The 22,609-nt window shown below is 38.2% G+C and overlaps 2 protein-coding genes across 2 annotated transcripts in view; both read right to left on the bottom strand.

Moving 5' to 3' along the window:
- grk6 (G protein-coupled receptor kinase 6) overlaps positions 1 to 22,609 on the bottom strand; it is a 108,471-nt gene that overhangs the window by 76,784 nt on the left and 9,078 nt on the right. The window contains exon 2 of the mRNA XM_028812922.2: positions 5,442 to 5,537. Coding sequence (XP_028668755.1) covers positions 5,442 to 5,537 — 96 coding nt within the window. The remainder of the gene's footprint in view (positions 1 to 5,441; positions 5,538 to 22,609) is intronic.
- arl10 (ADP-ribosylation factor-like 10) overlaps positions 1 to 22,609 on the bottom strand; it is a 339,868-nt gene that overhangs the window by 18,154 nt on the left and 299,105 nt on the right. The window lies entirely within an intron of this gene.

Below are 22,609 nucleotides of genomic sequence, written 5' to 3' on the forward strand. Positions count from 1 at the left end.
GGTATAATTAACTATTTTTGTGCTTAAAAAGAATATATATTTACATACAATTCGTACAGCCTGGAACGGATTAATTGTATTCACATACAATCTTATGGGGAAATTACGTTTGGGTCGTGACCAAATCAGGTCACGTCCAGAGTTTTAGAACGAATTACGGTCGTGATCAGAGGTACCACTGTATTTTCTCAAGTTTAGTGGACTGACAGAAGTCTTACTGGGGTTGATTTAATAGAACACTGGGGAACTGGTTGATGGTTACACCATTGCTCACTTGTTTTCTCTTTACTCCACATCAGGATGACGACTCAGAACATCTCCTCTACACATGTCTTTGCTGCATTGTCAACCCTCTCCTCTGACTTTAGATCCCCAAAATATTTATGACTAATGATCTTTCTAGCTGAAGTCAGTTTTTACCAATAACTATAGGTGACATAATGATGTGACCAGTATGCCACCAGCACCAAACTAACCACATTTTGTCCTTTTTGTATATTTGTAGCCTAGCAACAAAAAGGAAGCCTTCTTGCATTCCCAAACCTTTATTTGAATATTTTTTTCTAGTACAAATTAGAGTATTTCTTATAAATATGCACGTAAGTTTGATTTAAGATAACTGTAATATTTACAAGATCACCCTTTAAACACAGCCCAAATTAGAAGTATACTGTAAAGAAAATACAGTAATCCCTCCTCCATCGCGGGGGTTGCGTTCCAGAGCCACCCGCGAAATAGGAAAATCCGCGAAGTAGAAACCATATGTTTATATGGTTATTTTTAGAATGTCATGCTTGGGTCACAGATTTGCGCAGAAACACAGGAGGTTGTAGAGAGACAGGAACGTTATTCAAACACTGCAAACAAACATTTGTCTCTTTTTCAAAAGTTTAAACTGTGCTCCATGACAAGACTGAGATGACAGTTCTGTCTCACAATTAAAAGAATGCAAACATATCTTCCTTTTCAAAGGAGTGCAAAGCAAGCAGTCAAAAAAAAAATCAATAGGGCTTTTTGGCTTTTAAGTATGCGAAGCACCGCCGGTACAAAGCTGTTGAAGGCGGCAGCTCACACCCCCTCTGTCAGGAGCAGGAAGAGACAGAGAGAGAGAGACAGAAAAACAAAGTCAAAAATCAATACGTGCCCTTTGAGCTTTTAAGTATGCGAAGCACTGTGCAGCATGTCCTTCAGGAAGCAGCTGCACACAGCCCCCCTGCTCACACCCCCCTACGTCAGCGCAAGAGAGAGAGAGAGAGAGAGAGAGAGAGAGAGAGAGAGAAAGTAAGTTGGGTAGTTTCTCAGCCATCTGCCAATAGCGTCCCTTGTATGAAATCAACTGGGCAAACCAACTGAGGAAGCATGTACCAGAAATTAAAAGACCCATTGTCCTCAGAAATCCGCGAAGCAGCGAAAAATCCGCGATATATATTTAAATATGCTTACATATAAAATCCGCGATGGAGTGAAGCCGCGAAAGGCGAAGCGCGATATAGCGAGGGATCACTGTATAGGACAATATTAGTAGACCGGCACAGTGGCAGCAAGGATGCCAGGTTTCCTATGTCGGGTGCTTCCTGTGTGAGGTTTCCACATATTCCATGTGTCCGTGTGGGTTTCCTCCAGGTTCTCTGGTTTCCACCCACAGTCCAAAGATATTCAGGTTGGATGGATAGGTGATGCTAAATTGGCCCAAGTGGGTGTGCATGTTTTCCCTCTCCAGGGATCCTTCCTTGCATCCTATGCTTGATGGGATAGGCTCCCGCTTCCTCTGTGATCCTGCTCAGGATGCAGCAGGTTTGGAAGATGAATGGATGGATTAAAAGGGACATTACATTAATTATTAACAGGCTGTTGTTATACAAGAAATGGACCATACATAACTACATTCTCGGGCACTATGCTGTATCCAAGTATAAGAAGCCCACATTTGCTTTCCTTCTGGAAGCACACTTGGAATAGATATAAAACTGTACTATGAAAAAAGCATAAGTTAGGAGATTTTTCAGCTGTCATAGGAGGACATTTAGATCTTTCTCATATCTCCAGTACAATAATTTAATGTTTTAAATCACCATATCCATTATATGGAGGACCATGCACTGTCTTTACCATAATAATTGGCCCACCTATACAGTGGCATGCAGTGTTACTGTTATGCGCTCCTCATGGTATGCAAAGAAACACACACTTAATCATTTTGTTTGGTACTATTAGAAATTGTCATAATGTTTCAGAAAACAAAACACATAGTACTTTTCATACCTCGTCTAACTAAAGTAGGTATAACAGCACCCCTACATATCTAAAGTCTCATGTGTCACTGCCACAGAACTCCTTTTTTTAATCTTTTATAGAAGGAGGTTTTCTGCCAACTTCCTCCTTTTGCTTTGTGATCCAGTTTAAGATTAGTCCAGTGGTACAGCAGAGTCTGATTCAATTAATGAATCTGAGACTCATGAACAGAACAGAACCACATTCTACTAACCTTAGTCCTAAAATAATGATGCTGTGGAGTAAATAAACTGTACAAAGGGGATCACACAGTTAACGAATTATGTTTTACCTTTGGCAATGCTGGTAATTAATTAAAACAATCAACAAGATGCCTCGGAAGGGTTTCCAAGTACAATGTAGATTGAATGAGAAATATCAAGAGATCTGTACAGTTTATGAACAAAGTTCACAAATCGGTGAACATCTACATTAAACCCTTTCACTTTCTATGTTGTTTTTCAGCATGGCCATCGACTTGCTTTTACAAATGACCCAGACAGGCTTATTGTAATAAACAAAATGATACAATTTAATTTATAACTTAAGAATAAAAGAAGATGCATATCTGCAAGTTATATATATATATTATATATATTACATATATATATATTACTAGGGCAATCCCAAAAGTAAGGTCTCCTATTTTTTTAGAAATCCAAACAACCGTTTATTTTCTATAATGTTTACATCATTTTAAAGGTTAAAGACTTATTTATTTTTCTACATAATCGCCATTTCGGTCGATGCATTTGTGTAGACGCTGTGGTAGTTTTAGAATGTCCATGTCATACCAGCCATGTCCTTCAGGAAGCGTTGAACCTCATCTTTCACCTCTTCATCAGAGCAGAATTGCCTTCCGGACAAATGTTCTTTCAACTTAGGGAACAGGTGGTAGTCACTGGGTGCCAAGTCCGGACTATAGGGTGGGTGCATGGGTGGGTGGGTGATGAAGTTCCAACCGTCGATCTTTACACATGTTTTCCTCAACCTTCGCGACTGTCTCGTCGGAAACTGACGGTCTCCTGCGCGAACTTCATACTTGGCAGTAGCGTTCAACGGGAGCTCCATTTTCAAGGGCTGCCAAGCCAAGATTGAGCATCCCAGCGAAGCCACACATGCTTGTTTGGGAGTGGAGGAAGCACCAATCACAACAGTGTGGCCAACAGCCGTACGAACAGTTTCTCTACGTCCCTACCGCTTTGGAGACCTTACTTTTGGGATTGCCCTCGTGTGTGTATATATATATATATATATATATATATATATATATATATATATATATATATATATATATTACACACACACACACACACACACACAGTATATATAAAATTACAAAAGCTTAGTTGAACTTTTTCTTTTCTACAGAGAAAGGCAGACCCCCCCCCCCCCTCAATTTCTGTGTCTCAGATGTTGCTATATGCTATTTTACTGGATTACTATGAGAAACTTAACTAGAACTTACCCTTCACAAGGTTATTACCTTTCAGTTACAATGACACGAATACCATAATACATTAGCTGACTTTGTCCTATCAATTCAGTTACAGTTAATAGTCCTCAGAATCAAAATAGGTATACTTATGGTTCAGTTTAAGTGATATTTTGTTCCTTTCCTAGTTGTCTTTCCTGAGATATGTGGAAGAATCTTCAGCACCTTCCCTTTGTCACAACTTCTGGTTGCGGGCAGTACTGAAGTTTCTCTTCAATGTTTATACGCACACAGTGTTCTTGGTTGCTAGCAAAGTTACGCCTACACCTGCTGTGTTAGCGGGTATTCCGTCATCCCCTGTTGTTAGCAAGACAAATATCTTAGCAGGGTTTGAACTAATTGCACCCTTGTCCAACTCCTGTTACAGAGAGTCTTCAATTTTTCCAGTTCAGCCTCGGTTAACGTTTGGAGTAGAAGGGATTGCTACAAACTTTGTGGTGTACACACCCTATAAGCACTATGCTCTCTGGTATAAAGCAGAAGTTACAGCCAGGTTGATCAGCGAGCTCACAGAAGAAAATGACAATCTGGGTCTTACAAGGGTTTTTATAGGAAGGAATCAAGGTGCCATTGGTTTCTTGGGTGCATATAAGCCCATCCTTTTGGTTGACTATTTGTGCAAAGTTCAGTTTATCAATGTTACTCATTCTAGAGTTACCGTCCTTTATTTGAAATTGGGAGTCCAGCTCATGCCTTTGAGAGACATCCCAGCGATGCAGATGACTGCATTATGACATAGGGGGTTCCTGCCATGGAAATTGACTTTTCTGAACATGTGTTCTACCCAGAAGAAATATGGATAATGTCAGTCTGTCCAACATAACTTCTCCGAGTTAAAGATGGCTTGCTGTGCTCTGTTGGTGTGTGTTCTCTTTCTGAAGTCAAGTCACTAATACTTAAGTTGTGGGACTAAAAGAAGATTGAGTATTTCATGTAAATTTCCTTTAGAGTTAAAATTGATTGAGAATGACATAAATAAAACAGTCTAAAAAGTCTACAGCACAACAGAAATTAAACCTAAATAACATGCCTTACGTAACACTCTTACCTGGTCCCTCAATATACTAAGGTCCTAGAAAGTTTTATTAGTGTTTATTAGGTATAAATTAAAATAGGACATGTTTACTCTGCCCTGTTTAAATTGCAAAATAAAATACAACTACAAAAGCACCATATAGGCAACAACAAATGCTAAAAGTCAAACATGAGGGAACATACAAAAGATTTTGCCACTTTCTTAGTCAGTTAAGGTATCTGTGCTGATAGAATTATGATATTACATAGTCTCCAAAAACAACAATTTCCACAAAAACTAAAAATGCATGAAATGTTGAAAATGAAATATTTGAAATGCACTACACACAGTGCAAATGTAAATAATTTCTCTTTCCCTTAGAAAATGAATCTTTGGGAACATCAGCAAAACATCCATCCATTTTCCAACCCGCTGAATCCGAACACAGGGTCACGGGGGTCTGCTGGAGCCAATCCCAGCCAACACAGGGCACAAGGCAGGAACCAATCCCGGGCAGGGTGCCAACCCACCGTAGACATCAGCAAAACAGATATACACAATACTTATTTTTGGTAAAAACTATTCAATCCATCAAAATACAGGTGAATAAAGGTTGATTTGAATATTACATTCCAAAAAATAAAATTCAATATTACTTACCAATGCTCTGCCGTAATTCTTCACATAGGCTAATATGAGGAAATTGAAGCATCTGTTTCCATTTCTTACTCTTTCCTTTTCTATTTCCGCCACCTCCTGTACACAGACAATTGCAAGAAAAAAATTAACTGTTTAGTTGTTTTTATATTAGAGAGTCAATTACAACCTTCCTCGTCCTACTTAAAAAAGTAATATGAATATGCTTAATATGTACAGTAAAGCACATTTCTTTCAATAATATTAATCTACGTAATCCATTACAGTTATGGCCTTCAGTAAGTACTACAGGAAAAAATCTACAGTTATCAAATTAGCACTGCAGGATTGTATCACTTCTCATACAGTAAAAATGTATTCTGTAAATCAAGCAGGCAACGCTAAGGCCCAATTTACACCGGTTGTATGCGTGTCAATCAATATGTTAATTGTTGTTTTAACAATGTGTGACCTGAAATTATCGAGTATGTCACTTACTTTGCAAAAAACAATCGTATATTCATTTGTCTCATGTAATCTAACAGGATAGGCTACTGCGCATACACTAAGCGAGCACATAGATGAGTACAGTCAGCGCACCAGAAGTGCGGAGCCCTGTAGCTGTCAGGCAAAAGAAAAAAAAGTTTGAATGCATTACGTAGTCAATTTAAGCCCATATCACCTAGCCCCAGTAGCATGTCATTTTTTAAAAATGGACTGTGCTCCTCCGTGCTGATACACTGCGAATGGAGGCCAGATTATATATTTGATTTTAATGGTGCACTGTGAATTACCTGTATTACGCAGATGCAGAAACAGTGCCAGGAACAAAAAAGTGTGAACATGTGCCAAGGGTTTGATCAAGCTCTTTTTGTATAAGATCTGCATACCACAGCTCCACAATTGCTAATTAAGTCCGACTATTCTGTTCACTGCTTTAATCATTTAATCATACAATGCAGTTCATCTTGAGCATACTTTTCCAAAAACATAGGTCTGACCAAAAGACAGAACAGTATACACAATATAGAATGTTGAAATCATTCTGTAAGAAAACTTGCTGTTGGCAAGTCATACTTCTAGTCAGGCTAAAATCATAAATGGTAAAATGATCATCATCATGCATACTGTACTTACAAGAAGGAACTTGCCGGATATTCATAATTAGTGGTAAAAACAAAACAAACACATTCAATTAAAAAAGGTTTCTTCCATATAATGTACCTTACATCTGGATTAAGGAGTTTTAAGTTAGATACTACACAGGCACAACACAATGAAGCTTCTTCTACCATTTTAAACTGTTAAACTAATCTAATAATTACACAAAAGTTAAAAATGTCAGAATTTGGAGGAAAAGGTTGGATCAACAGCATACTCAACATTACCAAACTGCTCATAGTGTAACATTAACTACTAAATTATATTTTTTTTAACAAATGACTTGGTCTTATATTTTGATTGCAATATCCATTGTTACAATTTACCATCAAAAGTAAGCATTTTATTGTATTTTCATGTCCAGTAGTCATATGTTTGGCTAATCTGTGCTAAATGTTGATGGAAATGTCAGACAAGATATTGGTAACTAAACTATGTCTTGCATATTCTATAGTGTAGTCAACAATGAAACATTGATCCAAAATTTTTCTATCATGCTTTTTATCATCACTTTAAAGTCAATTTAAATACTTTAGAAGAACTAAACTAAAATAGTTCTAAAACTCTTGAGACTTGACCAAAGAAATGTGTGATTTTAATAATTTTTATCCTAAATAGCACTCAAAGATATTTGCTCATCAACTTTAAATGGCATACATCAGGTTACAATTGGCGATTGTGTGTCACATTAAAAACATAGTACTGTAAATAAAAACAACTTTAAAAATAGTGTATTACAAATAAAATATATTCTTAACAACTTACATGTCCAAACAGGAACTCTGTCTGGGATTTAAAATATTATAAACTTACAATCTGCTCAAAATTCTCCATTAGAAATTAAGTTAGAGCATCAGAACATAGATCACTCTTTACTTCTGGTCTATTGTTCTTAATCACTGAGTCATCGAGTAAATCACAAGTTTTCCAAAGTTTAGGGGTTGACCTTTACATTAAATATCTATTGAAAAGAGACTAAACAGTCTGTACCTGGCCAAGGTTTAATGATGCAATTTTTCATGTTAAACTGTGCTGTAAAACAATCAAATTATTTTACCATCTGTAGCAGCTAAAATATCCCATACATTGTTAATAGTCTTTGTTGTTTCTAAAATTAAATCTTTGGCATCACACCAATAACTCATAACATATCAACAACAAAAGACATTTTCCAGATCATTCTCAACAACAGGTTAATTTCCATCAGCCATAAGAGTCTCTAAGACTTAAAACAAAGAACTGCTCTCCATTCCTTCTTATCTGTACTAAAAAGTATTCTTAGTTTGTCTTTATAGGTTGTCTTGTATTCTTTAATCTTTACTTTCAATATTCTACACCTTTCAGGTCCATATTTAAATGGTATGAATTTATTTTTAATTTTGCAATCATCCAGTGGGCATGTTTCAAACTACCATTTAGAATGCCTGTGTGGTATTGGAACGTTCTTTGTCTATGTGAATTTTCCTCCCACATTTCCAAACACAAGCGGAGAAGGTGAACTGGCAATTCAAAATTAGCAATGTGCAAGTGTGATCACGGATGTGTACAGGACTGGATGTTATAATGAACTCTGTTCAGGCCTGTTTTCTGCTTTGCACTCAGTCTGTTCTGGATAGCCTACCATGGGCCAGCATGCATGTGCCACATTGCCAACCCAATATTGAATTCATGCCCCAACAATTTCAGAATGTTCTAAGGACAAATGCTGGATCAATTTAATAACAGCCAGGTGTGCCTAAAATTATAATGATAGTTATATACCATATGTTTTTTCTGTTCAAATTAAGCATAGTCATCCATCCATTTTTACAGCTGACTAGTCCAGTTACAGGTGTTGGAGCAGACAAAAAGGTTAAGCATAGTGTATACTAAAATTATTTCATTCTTATCAACTAAAGTTTAATATTCATTGTTCTTATACACTAGCAAGTTACTTGCTACATGAACACTTTTTGTGAGAGAAATTGTAAATTTTTCTATCATAAAAACTTTTGTTTCTTGGAATGTTTAATATGGTTTTAAAGGCAATACACAACACTGCCTTCAAAGGGAATAGCACATTTCTGCAGATAAAGGTGACTTGACTTGATACAGGTGGTTTGTCCTAGAAAAATAATTATATAACTTGCATAATGGAAAACAGACGATCATAGCTCAGTCTTTGTCATATAATTAGAAGTACTGGTGCCATTTTGCATAAACAAATTATTATTTGGATGTAACCATATCACTAGATATAGTATTTGCATGATTTTCTATTACTTTTCTTTTAGAACTCAGGGGAAGGAATTAAGCATTGAAATGGTTTGTGAATTTGTGTACATGATTTTTGTTTTGAATAATTTCTTACTAAAGTAACCTTTTAAATACTTATTGTTTGAGTTAAAGAGTATTTTATATTTCAAATCAGTTCATACATGCTGTTGAGGAATCTCCTCAGAATCCAATTTTGTGTGATACTTATCATTTGATGTACTGTATTTTCAATATCAGGTCAGCAAAATAATTCTCAATAAACCCAATCAATGACTTTAATGAAGAACTTTAAAATAATTTTCTCTCGAATGTAACTCTTAAAATGCCTTTTTTGGTTAAGAGAGCTATACCCTGATAAAGAACTTACCTGGGCATGACTATCACACAAAATTCTGCAGAGACATACAAGCTACACAAAACATACCACATACAATATGGCAAGTTTGTCCCTCGACAATGCCTGCTAGGCTATGTCTGTTGGCCCATACATAAAGAGGTCTATTAAAGTTGAACTAAATAAAGATGACAGAATGTAAGCCATTGCTACCTCAGGTATAACTGTTACACACCATTTCCAATACCAGAGTATTAAGAGGAGTATTTTCTACAGTATATCAACTGGACATAAATTTTATATCCCCTTTCTGACATCTGATTTATCTTATATCAATGCTCCAATTTAACTTATATTGTCCTTCAAAACTATTTAAATTTTAAATGTGCCAGAAAAGTACAGAACACCCCAAATTTTAAAATAGTATGGTAGTAGAATTTCAGGACTGTAAATGAAAGTCAACTTTCCTCTCAGACCCCCCCCCTCCCACACACTCCCCCCCTTCCATCAAAACTCAATGTTGTAACAGTTGTGCAAAAACATCCTTTTGTAGACTTTACAAAATGAAACAGGATACTTTGATATGATTGGGACTTCACAGTTAGCAAGAAGTAAGCAGAAGCAGTGTGTAAGGATTTTTGAATTTATAAAGTTATGTATTGTTATTGTCCCTTTATATTTGTCTCTGGCCATAGTCATAGGAGTTGAGCAACTAGGTATTTTACTGCATATTGCACTATATATAAAATCTGTATGTAACAAAATATAGATTTTTTCTTTTATAGAACTCTACCTCAGGCAAGATTTTGTTTGTGTGGAAACCCTACCACACAAGGTTATCCCAGCTTACAGAGCACTGCCTTGCCATTGCCCCCATCCTTTATGTGTCAAAACACAATCTCAATTTACAGGGCTTCTGAATACATGAATAGGAGGGTCATGTAAATAATCAGTATTACAGGTGTCACAATACCAGAATTTTTGTAATCAATACCAGGGCAATTTTATGATTTTCAATACATATTCATATTGTGCCATTTTCTGTAATAGAACCTAAAATTTATAAAGGCGATTGTGTGCATGAAATTCTCCTGCCTTAAGCTTTTGTAGATATGATGTCTGCAGTTATTTTTAACATGCGTTATTACAGTGCTGTATCATTACCACTGTAGCTATTTTTATCTTTATATATAATACGCTACCGTGGCTGTCCTTTTGTCTGTCCAGGATTTTAAATCACCTGTAGCTCGCAAACCATTTGACCTATTGACCTGAAATTTGGTACACATATACTATATGACCTTTACTGTCCACTTTCGTTGACCTCCAAGGTTATAACTCTTTATTTTTTTTGTAGAATCAACTCTCAGCAGGACGCCCGTGCCGTTCTCATTTCTTACCACCTTCGCCGTCACTTCCCCTACCTCTTCATATCTTAAATCATTCTTGAGGCAGATTGAAGACTTAGGTGCCATCTTAAGTGAAGAATTAAAGAAAACATATTAAGTAATTGCAACACAAATGCCGACTTAATTAGTTTTAATGCAAAAAGATGCCAACAAAAGAAGAGAAGAAGTGAGCCGCTAGGGTGGAGAAAAGAGCTGCTCAGGAAGCAGCAAGTGCATCAACCTCTGAGGAAATGAATGCTAAACGTACAGAGAAAGAGGATGAAAAATAGGAATGCTCAAGTCAAGTGTATTCCCTGCATGTTATCATGCAGTGCACCTTTACTGATATTTAATATTTCAATACATTTGTCTCACATATTGATTGGCCTTGGAAAACACAATATCTACTTGCAGTCAAATGAGTGCAATACAGAGTTTTAAACAGTCCTACCAATACTGTAAAGAAGCGAACAGTGTCACATTTTCATAAGTCTGGTATTGACTTGGTACTGATGCATCAGTTCTTGCAATATCTCTAATATGCAAAACGAGTTTACATTTTTTTTTTTTTTTTTTTTTTTTAAAAGGGAGAAGCGATTTTTAAACTAAAAGAATATCCGATGGTAAAAAAAAAAACAAAACATAAAAATTAACATAGGTTCTAATTAATGATTGATTGTGTCAACTCTTTTTCTTACAGATAATCCACGTCTTTATGCAACACGAGTAATACGAGATTTTTTTCTTTTATCCATGGATGTTTTTCACATTGTTCGCCCACTGTATAGAACTGGTGGCAAAACCTTCTTTCCATTTTGCGTGAAGACATGAGATTAAATTATTTCCTCAGTCATCCCTACAAAGTACATGGGTGAGTAACATAGGAAAGAAATATTATTAGGTTCAGTATTCCTTTAACAACGTACTACTTATGTGTCCTTGCCAGCTCAACATCATCCTACTGGTTCTTCCTTAAAGCTGGCAACATAGCTTCTAAGAAAAGAGATGGTCTTTTCCTGGACATTCAAGATAGAATATTAAAAAAAAAAAAAAATAAGACTATCACAGCAGTGAATTAGAAGGATGATAATAAATTGACCTTGAGATGACAATGTTGTTTAGAAAAATAGGCCAACTTCATAACCAGAAAGTCAGTCACTTGTGGCAAAACCTGAAATCCTAACCAGGAAGGCTTTAAAGAAAATAGAAGCTCTATATAATCATAACAGCTTTATATAAATTTCTCTTTTTTGAACAAATGATTTGTAACATGAATATGTATGTCTCTTTACTTAAAAGACAATATGGCAAGTATCATTTCTATTTTAATATCTAGAAACAAATCTTGCATTTAAAATTGAACACTTTGTGCTTTTCAAAATGTGATTAATCAAAGCAGTAGTAATCTGATCAATTAATTATCAAAAAAAAAAAAAAATAAAGTTTAGTTGAGCCCTAACTTTTTCCTTTTTTAACATGATTGGGGTAGGTGTCATTGTTCGCAGAAAGTATTTTTTAAACTTGGCATGTTTTCATTGTATTTTTGATTCTGGCTGCAAGTTTTTTTCTGATAATGTCAAAAATAGAAAGATATGCTAGAAGAACTGTCAAAAACTAAAAAGAGCATGGGGTTGATTTATGTTGAATGTCAGCTTTCACTTTGCAACTTAATTTAACTTAGCTTAGATGCGAAGTCTAACTTTCACAACTGAAAGCAAACACCAAAGTAAATCCTTGTTTGGAACTATACCAAAATGTCTTCCATTTATTGTAATTTTCTTAAGTTTATTTTAAACATGCAATTTATGTCATGCTGCTGGCAATACTGCTTTATCAAAATAGATTTAAAAGGTATGGACCTGTCATAAATGGATAACATGGTTATTTGACTATGCTAAGCATAGCTGTAGAAGATAATGTGATTAATTGATGATCAAAACCAAGACAGCATATATGAATCAGAATATGATAATCTAGACCTTACTTTACCATTTATTCATTCTCTCAACTCAAGCATGACTATCATGGAAATGACCCCACATTATAGAGGTATGTTACTATTGGCAAAAAATTCTGCATTTAGGAATGGCTATTCATACAACTTGTAGATGAATCCAGTTTTATCAATGTTTCTCTACCCTTAAAAAAACATTAATTCCCACAACTCCTGCAGTTCTTTTATCAGAGAAAGGCTTTCACCACATGAACCTCTTGTTGTCAGTTGTCCAAAATATTGGCATAGAAGATCTTTTTATTAAAATAAAAATCTTCTTTATTTGAAACTCATGACTTAATCCTTGGGCGGCACGGTGGCGCAGTGGGTAGCGCTGCTGCCTCGCAGTTGGGAGACCTGGGGACCCGGGTTCGCTTCCCGGGCCCTCCCTGTGTGGAGTTTGCATGTTCTCCCCGTGTCTGCGTGGGTTTCCTCTGGGCGCTCCGGTTTCCTCCCACAGTCCAAAGACATGCTGGTTAGGTGGATTGGCGATTCTAAATTGGCCCTAGTGTGTGCTTGGTGTGTGGGTGTGTTTGTGTGTGTCCTGCGGTGGGTTGGCACCCTGCCCAGGATGGGTTCCCTGCCTTGTGCCCTGTGTTGGCTGGGATTGGCTCCAGCAGACCCCCGTGACCCTGTGTTCGGATTCAGCGGGTTGGAAAATGGATGGATGGATGGACTTAATCCTTACCACTCACATTTTATACTTGAAAATATGCTTATGTTTTATCCTTTCCCTATTTCAAGGGACTCACTTGAGGGTTGTGCACTATTTCCACTTTAGTGCATGATATTTTTCAAGCTGTAGGCTATAGCTAATCAGTGGATTGAAGGAATATCTTATTTATAGTGTCTGTGCTAAATATTCTTTACAGTCTGTGTATTTACAGTATATACAGATGTTATTTCGTTTTTGTTAATAATGCACCAGCAGACGTCCAACATTCCTGAACCCATTTCACACCTTTGAATTTTGCTAGATACATAATCAACTGGAGCAAATCATTTTTATTCCTAATATATTACAAAACTCCTGATAGCAATTCAGCTAGCCTACTGGCCCAATCAATTTATATACTCGAGGATAAATGTCTTCTTCTTCTTCTAATTGTCTGAATATTCTCAGTAAAATCCTTCGAACCCTCACTTTTCCAGATCATTCTGCCTTGCACTCCAGCTATCAAAATGAATAAAGAACCTCACTTAAATCTTATCAGCACAAAAATTTCCCCCTACATTTCCTTTCTATCATTATATTGATGGAATGTTAAAGTCGCTGTTTAAAAATTCATTTGAAATAGGAGAAAAACAGAGTTAAAGCACACCTCACTTAGGACTCTCAGTTTTAGCATCAGACTTTTATTATCCATCCACTGTTATCCAGGGTTAAACCCTTACTTTTTTTTCCCCCTCAACTTCTTCTACAATAGCCGTTCCATGCAAATATAACAATATTCTTCACCCCAACCTGGAGAATCGAACTGTAATATTAATACATCACAAAAAACTGCATTATATCATAATTTCACATTGTAAAAACCTAAAAAGTCCCACTTTGCAGAATAGTTGCAGAATAACAGCATGAAGGAAGTGTGGGATGGGATGAAGATCATCACTGGCTGCAGCTTGAAGCAGGGTACCACCAACGAGAGAGACGTGAAGAGAGCAAACCAAATGAACAACTTCTTTAACAGGTTTGACCACCCTAACCCACTCTCACCTCAGAGTACTGCACCCTCCACACATCCTTCTGCCGATACCAGCATAGGAGAGACATCCCCACCCATAATTACAACAGCGCAAGTGAGCAGAGAGCTGAGGAGACTTCGTGCCAGCAAAGCAGCGGGTCCAGATGGAGTATCGCCACGACTGCTGAAGGTCTGTGCATCGGAGCTGGGGGTTCCTCTACAGTGCATCTTCAACCTGAGCCTGGAACAGGGGAGAGTCCCGAAGCTTTGGAAAACATCTTCCATCACCCCAGTCCCAAAGGTATCACGTCCTAGTGAGCTGAATGACTTCCGGCCTGTTGCTCTGACATCACATATGATGAAGACCATGGAGAGGCTGCTGCTTCACCACCTGAGGCCACAGGTTCAACACGCCCTCGACCCTCTGCAGTTTGCATATCAGGAGAAGGTGGGAGCGGAGGATGCCATCATCTATATGATGCATCGATCCCTCTCCCACTTGGACAGAGGCAGTGGTGCTGTAAGAATTATTGTTTCTAGACTTCTCTAGCGCCTTCAACACAATCCAACCTCTTCTCCTTAGGGACATGCTGACAGAGATGGGAGTAGATTCATACCTGGTGGCATGGATCGTGGACTATCTTAAAGACAGACCTCAGTATGTGCGTCTTGGGAACTGCACGTCTGACATTGTGGTCAGCAACACAGGAGCGCCACAAGGGACTGTACTTTCTCCGGTCCTGTTCAGCCTATATACGTCGGACTTCCAATACAACTCGGAGTCCTGCCACTTGCAAAAGTTCGCTGATGACACTGCTATCGTGGGCTGCATCAGGAGTGGGCAGGAGGAGGAGTATAGGGACCTAATCAATGACTTTGTTAAATGGTGCGACTCAAACCACCTACACCTGAACACCCGCAAAACCAAGGAGCTGGTGGTGGATTTTAGGAGGCCCAGACCACTCATGGACCCCATGATCATCAGTGGTGACTGTGTACAGATGGTGCAGACCTATAAATACCTGTGAGTGCAACTTGATGATAAATTAGACTGGACTGCCAATACTGATGCTCTGTGTAAGAAAGGACAGAGCCGGTTATACTTCCTTAGAAGGCTGGCGTCGTTCAACATCTGCAATAAGATGCTGCAGATGTTCTATCAGACGGTTGTGGCGAGCGCCCTCTTCTACGTGGTGGTGTGCTGGGGAGGCAGCATTAAGAAGAAAGACGCCTCACGCCTGGATAAACTGGTGAGGAAGGCAGGCTCTATTGTTGGCATGGAGCTAGACAGTTGGACATCTGTGGCAGAGTGACGGGCGCTCAGCAGGCTCCTATCAATTATGGAAAATCCACTGCATCCACTAAACAATGTCATCTCTAGACAGAGGAGCAGCTTCAGCGACAGACTGCTGTCACTGTCCTGCTCCACTGACAAACTGAGAAGATCGTTCCTCCCCCCAAACTATGAGACTCTTCAATTCCACTCGGTGGTGTAAACATTAACATTATACAATTAACATTATTGTCTGTTTTTACCTGCATTATTATCAATCTTTAATTTAATATTGTTTTTTGTATCAGTAAGGTGCTGCTGGAGTATGTGAATTTCCCCTTGGGATTAATAAAGTATCTATCTATCTATCACTCCTACAAATTAGAAAGAATATAAAGAAAATATAGATTATATTTTTTAGACTTCAATCCCTCCCAGTAATTGGTCTGTCTCTGCCACTAAGTTGTTTTTGAGAAGATTATTTTATAAATCTCCTCTTCACACTTCAAGTTGATATAATGTATTATCACTTTAATCTGGGCCACAACACTATTTCAGAACATATGTCTGTTATTGTAAAACCCCAGCTATCAATTTAATCAGCACAAATTTCATCATACTTCATTCTTTGAGAATAACACAACCTAATCCTAGTCTCTTATCAGTTCTACCCCTTTAACTCCCTTGATGTTCCTGACACTTTCATGTACATGGTCTTGGGCTATCCTAATATTGCTATTATCCGAGTTGTTCCCTAGTGTCATGCTCTTTTTACTAAGCTATACATGTCCTTTACTCCCTCCTGTATAACTTGTGATACACACAGATTTGTTCTAATTATAAGTAGAAGGAAAAGTGGCAGAGTTAGCAAAACTGTTGGACAAGCTCAAGTAAGGTCAAGTAAGAAAAATGTAAACTTGTTATAATAAAAATTAACTGAAAACTTTAAAGCCAATTACACTAAAGCAGAAGAATTAGATCCTGGAGTTTTAGCCAATTTTCATCCAATTTCCCAACTGCCATTTCTGGCTAAAATTCTAGAAAGAATTATTTATAATCAATTTGTTGATTACCTTAATTCCAATAATTTATTTGAGATCTACCAATCTGGCTTTAGGCATTATCATAGTGTTGAAACGGCACTCCTGAAAGTGTTCAACGACATCTCTCTTATTACTGACTCAGGTGATGCGGCAGTCCTTCTCCTCCTTGACCTGTCCGCTGCCTTTGACACCATTGACCATGAGATATTGCTGATGCGGCTTGAACATCTTGTTGGGCTCAAAGGGGTTGCTCTTAACTGGTTCAGGTCATATTTAACTGGTAGACACTTTTCTGTGACTTTTAATTCCTCTTCTTCATCTACTGCACCTCTTAAATATGGTGTTCCTCAGGGATCCATTGTGGGTCCTATTTTATTCTCTATATACCTTCACCCTATTGGATCTATTTTTAGGAAATTTAACATTGCTATGCTGATGATACACAGGTTTATATTCCTGTCTGCACCTCTACAACAAATCAACTCCACAACTGTCCGTCTGAACTAAGATCCTGGATGGCTAATAATTTTCTTGACCTAAATCAAAATAAAACAGACCCAATTGGTCTTGGACTTCTTGGCTCTTTCTCAGTATTTTCCAAACCTCAAGTCCGCAATCTTGGTGTTACCTTTGACAGTAACCTCTCTTTTGAGAAACAAGTAAATTCTGTAGTCAAGAGTTGCTTTTTCCAACTTCGTCTATTAGGTAAGATAAAGCCTTTTTTATCTTGTAGGGATCTTGAGATAGCTCTCATGGGTTTATTTTTTCTCGCCTCGATTACTGCAACTCGCTGTATTCTGGGATTAACAAATCTCTGATACGCAGGTTACAGTTGGTTCAAAATGCTGCTGCTCGCTTTCTGGTTGGGGCAAGAAAGTATGACTCTGTTTCTCCTATTTTAGCTTCTTTACACTGGCTGCCTGTCAGTTTTCGAATTGATTTTAAAATCTTGCTACTAGCTTTTAAATCTTTACATGGGCTTGCTCCTGCCTATTTATCTGAACTGTGTGTTTTACACCAGCCATCCAGAGTGCTTAGATCTTCTAGTCATCTGTCTCTGGTTGTCCCTCGTACCAAGTGCATAACCAAGGGGGACAGGGCTTTTGCAGCTGCTGCTTCTCGCCTGTGGAACTCTTTACCTCATCACATAAAGGAGTCGTCTACAATTGAACTGTTCAAAACAAGATTAAAGATTCATTTCTATTCACTTGCATTCCATGACCTTCAGTAATACTGATGGTTTCCTCTTTGTGATTATATAACATTACTTTTATTTTTTATGTATATAACATTACTTCTATTTATTATTTTATTTTATGTTCATATATTTTATTTCTATTTGTTTTATGTTAATTATTTTGTTTTTCTTTTATTCTATTATTGTAAAGCACTTTGGCCACAGCATTACTATGTTGTTTTAAATGTGCTATATAAATAAATTGACATTGACTAAATACTGCAATAATGGGATAAATCCGTCTTTGCAAATGTGTGTTAAACTCTATTAGTGGGACACGGAGGCTTTTAATGCTACTCTGCACAATGAATTGCAAATATTCTTGTATGTACCACCTTTATTTCAGATTACACACAACCTTTTTCCTGTTGTGTAAAGGCATTTTTTTGTGTTTTACATATGCCACAATATCTACAGTCATATGAAAAAGTTTGGATTTTTGTTTATCATTGGCTGAGCTTTCAAAGTAGCAACTTCTTTTTAATATATGACATGCCTTAATGAAACAGTAGTATTTCAGCAGTGACATTGAGTTTATTGGATTAACAAAAAATATGCAATATGCATCATCAGAGATATTACATCAATACTTATACAGTAATCCCTCCTCGAAAAGGTGAAAATCCGCAAAGTAGAAACCATATATTTATATGGTTATTTTTATATTGTCATGCTTGGGTCACAGATTTGCACAGAAACACAGGAGGTTGTAGAGAGACAGGAACGTTATTCAAACACTGCAAACAAACATTTGTCTCTTTTTCAAAAGTTTAAACTGTGCTCCATGACAAGACAGAGATGACAGTTCCGTCTCACAATTAAAAGAATGCAGACATATCTTCCTCTTCAAAGGAGTGCGCATCAGGAGCAGAGAATGTCAGAGAGAGAGAGACAGAAAAGCAAACAAATCAATAGGGCTGTTTGGCTTTTAAGTATACGAAGCACCGCCGCACAAAGCAGTTGACAAGGAAGGCAGCAGCTCACACCCCCTCCGTCAGGAGCAGAGAATGTCACAGAGAGAGAGAGACAGACAGATAAAATCAAACAATCAAAAATCAATACGTGCCCTTCGAGCTTTTAAGTATGCGAAGCACCGTGCAGCATGTCGCTTCACGAAGCAGCTGCACAGAAGGGAGCAACGTGAAGGTAATTTTTCAGCATTTTTAGACGAGCGTCCGTATCGTCTAGGTGTGCGAACAGCCCCCCATGCTCACACCCCCTCCGTCAGGTTTGAGAATGTCAGAGCGAGAGAGAGAGAGAGAGAGAGAGAGAGAGAGAGAAAAGTAAGTTGGGTAGCTTCTCAGCCATCTGCCAATAGCATCCCTTGTATGAAATCAACTGGGCAAACCAACTGAGGAAGCATGTACCAGAAATTAAAAGACCCATTGTCCGCAGAAATCCGCGAACCAGCAAAAAATCTGCGATATATATTTAAATATGCTTACATATAAAATCCACGATAGAGTGAAGCAGCGAAAGTCGAAGCGCAATATAGCGAGGGATTACTGTATTTGCAAAAGGAGGCTCAACTAACAGCCTCTGGACGCCTCCTATAACCTTTCATGAGTGTCTGTATTCTGGATGGAGGTATTTTTGACCATTCTTCCATACAAAATCTCTCCAGTTTAGTTACATTTGATGGCTGCCGAGCATGGACAGCCTGCTTCAAATCATCCCATAGATTTTCGATGATATTCAAGTCAGGGGACTGTGACGGCCATTCCAGAACATTGTACTTCTTGCTCTGCATGAATGCCTTTGTAGATTTCGAACTGTGTTTTGGGTCATTGTCTTGCTGGAATATCCAACCCCTGCGTAACTTCAGCTTTGCGACTGATGTTTGAACATTATCCTGAAGAATCTGTTGATAATGGGTTGAATTCATCTGACCCTCGGCTTTAACAAGGGTCCAAGTCCCTGAACTAGCCACACAGCATGATGGAACCTCCACCAAATTTGACAGCAGGTAGAAGATGTTTTTCTTAGAATGCGGTGTTCTTCTTCTGCCATGCAAAGCACTTTTTGTTATGGCCAAATAACTCAATTTTTGTCTCATCAGTCCAAAGCACTTTGTTCCAAAATTAATCTGGCTTGTCTAAATGAGCATTTGCATACAACAAGCGACGTGGCGTGAGTGCAGAAAGGGCTTCTTTCTCATCACCCTGCCATACAGATGTTCTTTGAGCAAATTGTGCTGAATTGTAGAACGATGTACAGATAAACCATCTGCAGCAAGATGTTCTTGCAGGTCTTTGGAGGTGATCTGTGGGTTGTCTGTAACCATTCTCACAATCCTGCGCATATGCCGCTCCTGTATTTGTCTTGGCCTGCCAGACCTGCTGGGCTGAGAGGGGTTTCCAAACTTTTTCATATGACTGTATGTGGTACTTAATTCTAATATGGTTAAAATGGAAAAATTATGTATGGGTCTCCATCATAACTTTATATATATTATGTACTTTTTGGCAATTATGTCCCACCCCATCTCACCAAACTATTAATTGCTTTTCTCTTGATAGCTGTGTAGTCCCTGTTGAATCAAAGCAATAAGAGCTTGGCTGGGTATGTCCCTGTGAAGTTCCGATTGTAACAAATCATGTAGTATCGTTTGTTGAACTGTACGAAATTGATGTTTTTCCACAACTGCAATAGCACATGTTGAGTGAAGGTTAGGGTTGGGGGGTTGATTGAGAGGTAAGATGACCTTTCCTTCAGTACTAAGAATCCTGCAATTCTGGTACCACACCATTTTAAATTGTGAGATTTTCTGTACTTTTTCAGTACCGGTATACCTGGCAACCCTACTGTCAGCATATTAAATTTCAGTGTCCATTTAAAAGAAGTAAACTGATCAATGATAAAATATGAATAATATGGCTTATTTGTGTCGGAAAATCTTCCTTTTCCTAGATGTTGATTTGTCTGTTTTGTACAGATCACCTGTGTCCATATGTCCGATTACTGTGCCCACTGGTAACAGGATGACAGTTTGCATTTCCTAGCAGCATATTCTCAACCATTATTTTCCCAACACACAGGAAATATGTTCTTTCTCAATTATGAGCTTAAATTTAGCATAAACAACACAAACATACAAAAGACAGCTACATAAAAACATATGGAAGTTAAAAGCTGGCTAAAGTGATGTTTTTTGACTGTCTAAAGCAAACATTGCATCATTTTCTTACTTTTGATTTGGTGTCGATCATGTTATTTTTCAGTCACTGTTATGCTTTAATACCTTCTTGTGTACATTTGGGCTTTTAATTTTTCTTAAAGCCATCAACTGCTGCACGTTAAGCTTACATTACACAATTAATAATTTCATAATGGTACCAGATGACATAAATCTGAAATGAGCCCAAAATATATTATGCTCTTAGTTTAAATAAAAATTGTCAAGCCTTTCCAGAGCTGCTTTTCGGTAAAACACAGAGTCAGTCAAATCACCAGCCACAGGGGATGCACAAACCAGTGTGTTTCTTTGTGCCAGTCCCAAGCCCGGATAAATGGGGAGGGTTAAGTCAGGAAGGACATCTGGTGTAAAATTCTGCCAAATCAATATGCAGACAACAATACAAATTTCCATAACAGATCGGTCGAGGCCCGGGTTAACAACAACCGCCACCAATACTGTTAACCAATAGGGTGCTGGCGGAAATAGGGCTACTGCTGGCCAAAGAAGGAAAAGAAGAAGGGGGAGACGTATCCAGAGGCAGGAAGAGAGGAGGAAGGTAAAGAGAGTGGAACTGAGGGTAGGAACTTTGAATGTTGGCAGTATGACTGGTAAAGGGAGAGAGTTAGCAGATATGATGGAGAGAAGGAAGGTTGCTATATTGTGCATGCAAGACTAAATGGAAGGGGAGTAAGGCCAGGTGGATCGGAGGTGGACTCAAATTGTTCTATCATGGTGTGGTTGGGAGGAGAAATGGGGTAGGAGTAATTCTGAAGGAACAGTATGTCAAGAGTGTTTTGGTGGTGAAAAGAGTGTCAGACAGAGTAATGATTATGAAGCTGTAAATCGGAGGTGTGATGATGAATGTTGTTAGTGCATATGCCCCGCAAGTTGGGTGTGCAATGGATGAGAATGAAGATATTTGGAGTGAGTTGGATGAAGTGATGAACAGTGTACACAAGGGACAGAAAGTGATGATTGGAGTGGATTTCAATGGACATGTTGGTGAAGGGAACAGAGGAGACAAGGAGGTGATGGGTAGGTATGGTGTCAAGGAGAGGAATGAAGAAGGTCAGATTATAGTGGATTTTGCCAAAAGGATGAACATGGCTGTGGTGAATATGTATTTTAAGAAGAGGGAGGAACATAGGGTGACGTACAAGAGTGGAGGAAGATGCACGCAGGTAGATTACATCCTATGCAGAAGAGTCAATCTGAAGGAGATTGAATACTGCAAAGTGGTGGCAGGGGAAAGTGTGGTTAAGCAGCATAGGATGGTGGTCTGTAGGATGACATTGGAGAACAAGAAGAGGAAGAGAGTGAGGGACAAGCAAAGAACCAAATCGTGGAAGATGAAAAAGGAAGACTGCAAGTTTGAGTTTAGGGAGGAGGTGAGACAGGCACTGGGTGGCAATGAAGAGTTACCAGACAGTTGGGAAACTACAGTAGATATAGTAAGGGTGACAGCAAGAAGGGTGCTTGACGTGACATCTGGAAAGAGGAAGGAGGAAAAGGAAACCTGGTGGTGGAATGAGGAAATACAGGAGAGTATACAGAGGAAGAGGATGGCAAGGAAGAAGTGGGATAGTCAGAGAGATGCAGAAAGTAGACAAGAGTACAATGAAATAAGGCGCAAGGTGAAGAGAG

Source organism: Erpetoichthys calabaricus, chromosome 11 (genome assembly GCF_900747795.2).
Source record: "Erpetoichthys calabaricus chromosome 11, fErpCal1.3, whole genome shotgun sequence".
In the NCBI taxonomy this organism is placed as follows: Eukaryota; Metazoa; Chordata; class Cladistia; order Polypteriformes; family Polypteridae; genus Erpetoichthys; species Erpetoichthys calabaricus.